Genomic DNA, 8,965 nt, shown 5'->3' on the forward strand with positions numbered 1-8,965 from the left:
CTGTTCCTCCTTCCTCTCCCAAACCCTCCTCCTCTCCCACAACACTCCTCCCTCCCAGGCACTGAGATGAACAGGGATCCTTGAAATAAAACCAGACCCCTTATCTGGTTGTGGGTCTGTGAAGTGTTCACACCTTTTGGTGTGTGTTAAAGAACAAAAAATTGTGTCTATCTTCTAATCTCATGTACAGAACAGCAGGGAGCTCTGCAGAATGTTTATCAGATCAGAAAGTAACTGGACCATAACAGAGTCCTGATCACGTGCACTGGGAGGCTGATTATGGCACACTAATGTGATGAGCAGGTTGAATCAGCTCACTGTTTCTGCTTTCCTGCTTATCTTTGAAGGCCAAAGAGGTGCTGATTGCAGCAACACAATTACCCCCCCCTTCTTCAGGTCCCCAATCACTGTGGTCACATCTCTTTCTGGACGTGCTCATTAGGGTTTGAGGCGTCAGCCGCAAACTCCTTATATAGGAGTTACTTCCTTCTCTTCTTAAAAACAACCATTCATCAAGCAGAAGCTGTGACCGCCACTGCATTGTTCTCCATTTGGACTCACAGTTACTTGTGTCCTGTTTACATGGCATTGTGTGAAATCTCCCAGATCGACAGTTATGATTGTCGCTGCTTGTGTTTCAGGCTCTAATTCCTAAGACCAAGGACCGTCCAAGAGGAATTCCAGACGTGGCTGGTTTTGAAACATTTCCTGTCAAGATGGATGGATGGATGGATGGATGGATGGATGGATGGATGGATGGATGGATGGATGGATGGATGGATGGATGGATGGATGTCATCTCAAGGCACTTTACAAAGATAATAGTCAGATTGGTTAAAAGTTCTGATAAGGGAAAGCAGTTCATTGTATCGAGTCACTGACTTGCAAGATACACTCCTGCTGGATGAGCTTTTGCTGATGATTTCCAATTGCATTTTGTTGTTGACTCTTCAGAAATCCCTTACACTGAGCATGCATTTAGCTGCAGGGTATTTAAAAAAAAAATCCCTTTTAACAGGAAGAAATCTCCAGCAGAATCAGGCTCAGTGTGAACGGCCATCTCCCGAGGCCAACTGAATCAAATTTGGCAGTAACAGTCTTGGCTTTAGTCATCTGAAAAGACCAGATAAAGGTGCTATGACAGGAAAAAGCAGAGAGAACATACATTTGTGAATGGAACCCAGTACTGCAGAATAGCAGAATAGAGCTAGAATGAGGCAAAATGGAAAAAAAATAAGTGGTCCCCATGTCCTTCAGGAGCTTAAACATACAGCAGCATACTAAATACAAAATAGTTTAGGAAAACGGAATATTTTGGATGGATGGAAAATAAAAAGATCAAATAGATGGAGAATTTAAAGATGAAGCAAGGCAGAATGAAAGACAGAATATGGACAGGAAAGAAGGAAAAACGAAAGGACAATATGAAGGGTGGAGAAAAAGGGTAAAAGTCATAAAATTTGTCCTAATAAAGATATAATAAAGGAAGAGGAGAGAACAAAAATGAAGAACATAATAAAACCTAGGGTTTTCTTCTTACTGACTTCAGGTATGTTGAATAAATAATGACAGAGCTTCACAAGTTCAGTTTAAGCAACTGGCCATGAAGTTTTCTAGAAGATGTTTCGCCCCAGCTCCAGCCAGATAATGTTTTTCCTCTAATTCTTTTGTTAAAACTACAGTATATTAATCTGAGTCCTGCGCACCATCAGTAAGAACAGAAGAAGCCTCTTGGATGAGATAGAAGATAGAAACATCTTCTAGAAAACTTCCCATCTACTTGCCTAAACTGAACTTTTCAATCCTGATCATGACCTGGATGACTAGGAATCAGATAATGACTGAGTTGAACATGTAGTTTTTATTTGCACATTAGAAATAAGATGGACATAATACTCATCCTGATCCTTTAAACTCAGGGTTTTATTTCATTTTTACCATAAACTCTACATTAATAAACGTTCTACATCTTGGTCGTATGCCCTATCTCTCAACCTGTTCTGTGTCTGTTTACACTCCAGGCTCTACTCAGCAATAGATAACAGGAACACTCACATGCGAACACGTACATCTGTTTTCACACAGAAGGGAAGGACGAAACAAAACAAATGAGCTTTCTAAGGATCAGAAAACAAGCACACTCAAGACACAAATCCTGGAAGACGGTCCGCACCCGTCCTCTAACATGCCGAACCTATTATTGTCCAGCAATGACGCCCTCCACCACGCTGAACCTGCTGACGGCAGAGTCTGCTGTTCTTCTGTAAACACACCTCTGCAGCTGAGGTAAAGGCCACACAGTATTTACATGTCTGAGAGGAACACCCTCCCTAATTACCATGTGTCATATCTCATGCCCGCTCACGCAGGAAGTTTAATCACAGCCAGACTCTTTAAGAACGCTGAAGAGGCTCTGTGGTTTGGAGAGTTTCTAAAAGTGTAGCCTGTCTGTTTCGGGCCCTGAGTCTAAGAAAGACAATATGTTGGTGCTAAGGCGAGTAGGAAGCTGCTCTGTAATCTGTGGAGAATCACCAGGATATTCCACCTTCAACAAAACCACCAAAACCACATTTAGTTGGATTATTATAGTTTGGTACATCTGTTTTTGTTTGGGTTTAATACTAGTGCTGGTATAGTATAATCATAAGTTCTGTCCATGCAATTTCTAAGCTAAATCAGCCATGCATGTAATGCTGAAACACAAGTTTAGATACACTGACAATTTCAACTAGAATTATAATTTTAATAAAGACATTAAGAAGAAATCCGCCTTATATTAACGGTAACGGCCCAAGTTATCTAAACATGGCGGGAAAGTTCACCAAATAAGTCCAGAAATGATGGTATGTTTATTCAAATGGATCAACAAAGTAAAATACATATTAAACATTCCTACTGACAAATATTAAACACATTCTAGAACATCCTGTTTTGTTAATCCCATACTGCTGACATCTGTGGGGAAACTGGACTTGTTCAGATGTGTCAGCCTTAATCCTTTACATGAAAACTGTCCTCAAGTCTTGAGGTTTCGGCTTTCTCTTCTACACCTATGATCCTTTGGACTTTCTAAAGATTTGAGCTGGATTAAAGCCAGGTGAGTGGCTAGGTCACTCTTGCAGTGTTTTAGATTTCTTTTTGGCTCTCTTTGACCAGTTATGAGATAACCTCATGGAAGATAACATTTCCAGGCAGCCTCTGTGAAATAACATTTCCCTTTAACGTTTGCAGAGGCTCAACAATTTAAAGGAGGAACTATAACAATAAAAAAAGCAGGGGCTGTTTCTCACTGTTTTCATGATTTTTATGGCAGTTTTTTTCAGATTTTATTAGCTTCATTAGAGTAATTTTAATTCAACAAGCTACTTTGACAGGAATTGGTACTATTGCCGTTTGTGATGAACATCCTGTTTCTGTACCAGCACAAGCTGATTTTTATAAACTAATTTCAATGAAATTTCAATACAGTCCGTCTATATTGGTCCTGCTACATCAGTGGTAGGTAGAATTTCCATTTAAAATAGAAAATTCAAGTACATTCATGGAGTACACCATCTAGTTTTCAAACAATTCTTGTTTTATAAATAAGAACACAACAGAAAGAAACAGGGACGTTCTACTATTATGTTACTACGGCTGTATAACATTAAAACGAGAAGGACAAAGGTTATATTTCTGAAATTCATGAGGTATTTTAAAGCATTTTTTTTCTCCCAATATGGAACTGTGGTTTAGGGCTGGACTCCTCTAGATTTTCTCTTAGAAACCCTTATAGACGGCATAATGATGTTAACATTGGGAATTTGCTGGCATATAGCCCTTCTGATGATCCTTTCTGGACCAAGCTTCAGACAGATGGCCTCATATTTACCTCTTGCTTTGGTATAATATAGAGCTGATGGTGTATTGAATGACAGAAAGGTACCGAGCTCCTGTGGCTTTAAATGAAGCCCATAACATCACTCCTCCACCACTGTGCTTGTATAATTGCACCTTTGAAAACCTGCTCAATATGATACAGGTCTACTTTATAGAGGAAGACATACCATAATCCACTAAACCTCCTTAAACTGTTTTTTTTTTCTGTCATGGACTTTAACATTTTGCCACCTGAGAAAAGAAATCTGTGTTTTTCCAAATCAAGGAGATTTTTTTTTACAAAAATAAAAACAGTTTTTCAGAGGAAACGATATAAGCTGCAAAGAGGATGACGGGAAACAACTGTGCCATGAGTAGCACCAATCGAGCAGGTTTCTTCGTAAAGTCAATAAACAAATAATGATCGCATTTACATAAATAAAAGAAAAACAGAAACATTGCCATGTGTCTCAATCCCTTAAAAAGGTAAAAATGAATTAAATGCAACAAACAGGACATGTTGAAGCTTCTCTAAAGGAAAGGTGCCTCTTCCTTAGAAATATGCGATGCCAACAGTAACAGAGCATCCTCCATGAAATCAGAGCAGCATTATCTCGTTAATTCAGAAAACATTTTATTCATTTGTTTGAAATCATGTACTTCATTCAGGAAAACACAGTGATTAATAAGGTAATTTATTAAAATTACCTCATTAATTAATTCAGAAAAACAAAAAATTTTTCTAGGTTAATTTAAAACGCTTTCTTAAACAACATCACTGCAGATGTTTTCCCATAACATCCAGACAAGAGTGAAGTACCAAAAACAAACTGATTTTATTTTGTTTGTAGATGATCTTTTCCAGAGTAAAGGTCTAAAGTTACCCCACATTTCCGCCTTTGACAAATTTCTAAGAGAAGGTTAACAAAACCAACAAACGGCACATAAATAAAAAAGGGAAAAAAAGCTTTTTTACTTCACAATTGTGACACAATGAACTTTTACAGCCAGACTGCAAACAGTGAGAGGTCAGAGGGAAACATCAGAACACAGTGAACACAATAGGCTCTTTTTCCTGCATTAATACCAGAAGGAGATAAAGACACTTGATTTGATCCGATAAAGCTGTACATCTAGTTCCCCTGCTGGGAGAGACGGAGGTCTTTTCTACAGGATCTTTAATCCTCCATCAGAAACAGAAGCAGATTCTTCTGTTATCGCAGCAATAAACCCTTTTAATCCGAATAAAAAAAAAAATAAAAAAAACAGATCACAAATTTCAAAATGCTAAAACTGTGTTTTTGTAAACAGCTGTTTGGAACAGTACGTCCCGGGAAGTGCATTTAATATTGTGCATGTGCTTTCCTAAATATGGCGACGAGGCGGAATGAATCAGTCCGTGTTCATCGGTGGTAACGGTAAAAAAAAAAAAAGGGCTGAGTCAGCAGAAATTAGCGGCGCTGACTTGGTGGTGCGGCCTGTCCCCCGCAGGCTCACAGTTTACTGGTCGCGCTTCCTTTCGTTTCTGACGCTACCGCGCCGTCACCATCCACAGGCCGAGCGCAACGTTGGCGGCGAGCAGGGCGCTGCCTGCTAACAGGAGGAAGAATCCGATCAGCTCGCGCTTCTGGCGGTCCGTTACCACGGTAACCAGCGTGGCCTCCAGCAGGGCGTTCAGCATCCACTGTCCATCCAGGGCGAAGCAGGGCACAGAGTTGACGACGGCTAGAGCGCCGGAGAGGGACACCACGTATCTGAGAGGTGGGACAGCTCAGGAAAAAACACGACTTTGAATCCTAAGAACGTCTCTGTAAAATGATGCAGGCTCAAATATCTCCATCCACCAAAAACATCAACAAGCTGCACCCCTCTTCCTGTTAATGTAACCTGCTGGGTGTTTCAGGCCTCCTGGTGGCGACCAATTATTCTCTCTTTAAATGAGCAGAGTGCCTCTTTAACTCCGCTGTTAATTAAAAATGTCTTAAATTAAGTGTATTTACCCTTAATTTGAGCGGGTAAAAAAGATGATTTGCAATTGGAATTAGTATTTTTACTCTTAAAGGAAGATACTTAGATAATATCTACTTGAACTTAAGACAATGCAATAGTTTTTCTTACTTTAAATGTAAATTGGTTTATTCAACTGGCAAAGTGTCTCACTTACCTCCTCAATTAAAAAAATGCACCTATCTTAAGAAAAAAAACTACTTATTTAGACTTCTGCAGTGTTTTTTGCAGTTTATTTATGTCCCATTTGTTTTATTTAGCACCGTTTTAGCAGAAAAAGCAGGTATAGGGAGGGTGTGGTTAGCAAAGGGACACATCTTTTAGACTAATACTGGTAATTCACGGCTTTTATTTATTCTTTATTGTCTTTTTCAGTATTTTCTATTGCTGGATACTTTTAACGTGTTTTTCTTCCTACCTCCACATTTATTTTGCATCAGTTTTCACCCATATACTCTGATGAGTATATAAAGATGCAACAACTTTCTGCTCGTTACACACTTAATGCTGCGGTGGACTGTGTCTCGAAAGCTGCTTAGCTTCGAAAAAATGTACGAAGAAAAGATCAAACTTCTCTTACTTCACTGAAACAGTATTACTGGGTAATGATACTACCATAAAAGCTGTTATATTGAGGGCGTCCTGCATCTGAAACCAAATGATTGGGATTATCAAGGTGGGCATCATGGCCTGTGGGGGATCTGAGATACAAAGAGGAGTTTGTGAAATGTTTTTCACAATAACTGATTCCTCAGATATATATAGGGGGAAAATTAAATACACCATAAAACAAACGACAGGCTCCCAAAGTGAACAACACACCCCCTAGGGGGGGCTGAGTGTAACTGCAGATAGGGCCTGGTAGAAATTGATTGAATAAATGAACTATTAAACAGAAATATAAACAGTTTAACTTTAAAAAACAGTTCTTCATAGGTTGTATTTTAGTGATTTTAATGAGACTTTATTTTATTGGTCAATTGTTGTTTTATCTAATGTAATATTAAATATGAAGTCAAATAAAACTTTTAATTGATAAAAATGTCTTTTGAAGGAAAATAAAAAGGGAACATAATTACTTATATGTATTTCTAGGCTGTCGCTAGTCTGAAGCAGCTGTTTTTGGGAATCAGAGGGTGAAATGTTTGGGAAGCGCTGGTCTACAGAGCTCATCTAAAGCAACAAACCTGAGCGGAAAGGAACGCATTTTAAATTCCATTAATGGAAGACAATTTTCAACCAACTTCTCTACAGAATGGAGTCACTTAACACTTAAATTCGGCACGTTTTATCTTTCTGCATTGTGCTTCTTTTGATCTGAAGCAACAAGACGTTCAGCCAAAAACACAACGTTCCAGTCAGCAGATCAGAAAAGCAGCAGATTAAAGGAATGTGACTAAATTGGTTTGAAAAGTGCTGACAGACGGAACGGAGGAACCTGAAGCCTTTCATGTGTCTGGAAAGTGCTCTTGATCTTTAAACTGCCATGAATTGATGCTTAAAAGGGAGCGCTTAAACCTCTTCAACACTTTTTAATAACTGTAAACAAAAAGGATACTTCAGGAAGGTCTCCAAGAAGACGGGCAGGTCTAAGTGGAGAAAGCCGAAGCGGGGCACAAAGTTGGTCAGACTCACTGGAAAAGACAAAACAGGAAGCAGAGAGGTCGTGATTTTTTTTCCTGCTCATTACAGCATTCAGCTTAACACCTACAGCAGCAGTCAGCAGTAATTACATGGAAAATACTGTCTCCAGACCGCTGTAGGAGTTGTAAAGGCTGCAAACTTCAGACAAGGTAAAATAAAATCTCAACATTAACCCCTGAAGCTTGTCGTTTGTATGAATTAGTGTTAAAGAAGGCAGAAAGGTTGTACCGGCGTACTGCAGGTGTGGCGGATAGCCCACGAAGAGCATGTGTGGGCTGGGAGGATGTGCGACTCTGATGAAGCGGGTCTGGTTCTCCAGAGAGGGGGTGACGCACACGCTAGCGGCCGACGAGTGAGCGGCACAGTCGCCATCGGAGCGACACGTCGCCGTGCCCGTCACCATCTTCCTCACCGGCATACAGGCGAACTGCAGGAAAACAAACAGAGTGATTCCCTGGATGCGCAATTGATTCTCAAGACTTTCTACAATCTTTAATCTCTCATTTTCTTTCCACTTTCCCTCCATGATCGGCTGTAGGGGACGATATTCCAGCAAGTGCTTGGTCAGAATTTCCTGAGCCACAGGTTACATCAGCTGAAAGCTGGTTTATTAAAACCTCCTTCCATTGGAGCAGAATTATTTTATGGTCCTAATCCAAGTTTCCATCCAAGTGGAGACCCAGGGGACAACATGAACAGAACAGAGAAGCACTCAAAGCCCTGAAACCTTTTCCCCACATTTTGTCTCCTTACAAACAGACTAATGTGTTTCACTGGGATAAAGAGCAATGCAGCATCTCATCGTGTCAAGGATGTTTGTATTATAAGCAACCTTTATTCCGGTACCTCTAAATAGAACTGCTTTCAGACGACACAAGGACAGTAAAAACTGTTCTTTTAAGGGTAATCTGACGTCTCCAGAAAAGGATGATGGAGATGTTCAATCAGACAGGAGGATGGAACGTTCTGGCTGTCATTTCTGCTGATGGATTAAGCTACATGGATGCTTTCTGACAGGAAAGATGCTCAGATTAGATGAAAGCATGTATGCAGCTAAATGCATCCTGGTGGTTTTCTTACACTTTACAAAAACAAAACCAGGAGAGCAACATTGTTAGAGCAGCTCCTATCTATCATTTAGTAACAGATGAATCTTTTGATGAATTCATTAATCTAAACAGATATGTTTAATAAATTAACCTTTCTAAATAGAAAAAACATTTGAAATACAGAGAAAAAAAAGGTTATAGTGTATTTTTAAAGAACTGCAAATGTTAAGTGTTTATATCTACTGCTGTAAGTAGTTTATTCATTCAGTAATTGGCATGTTTTAGGGTCTGTGGACCATTATTCTGGGTAATGATTACTGAATTAGCTGATGTTATTTTGAATAATTAATAAATCACCATTAATAGTTTCAGCTTTTAATATTACCAGAATAAATCTGTTAGAACAG

At 39.4% G+C, this 8,965-nt stretch overlaps 1 protein-coding gene across 1 annotated transcript in view; it reads right to left on the reverse strand.

Moving 5' to 3' along the window:
• Positions 1-5,064: 5,064 nt before the first annotated feature.
• The window catches only part of mbtps2 (membrane bound transcription factor peptidase, site 2), a 19,435-nt gene continuing 15,534 nt past the window's right edge, over positions 5,065-8,965 (reverse strand). The window contains exons 9-11 of the mRNA XM_015370139.1: positions 7,738-7,936; positions 7,424-7,499; positions 5,065-5,612 (exon numbers count right to left, since the gene is read on the reverse strand). Coding sequence (XP_015225625.1) covers positions 5,390-5,612; positions 7,424-7,499; positions 7,738-7,936 — 498 coding nt within the window. The 3' untranslated portion in view covers positions 5,065-5,389. The remainder of the gene's footprint in view (positions 5,613-7,423; positions 7,500-7,737; positions 7,937-8,965) is intronic.

This window comes from Cyprinodon variegatus, unplaced genomic scaffold (assembly GCF_000732505.1).
Source record: "Cyprinodon variegatus isolate N-32 unplaced genomic scaffold, C_variegatus-1.0 Scaffold42, whole genome shotgun sequence".
Lineage (NCBI taxonomy): Eukaryota > Metazoa > Chordata > Actinopteri > Cyprinodontiformes > Cyprinodontidae > Cyprinodon > Cyprinodon variegatus.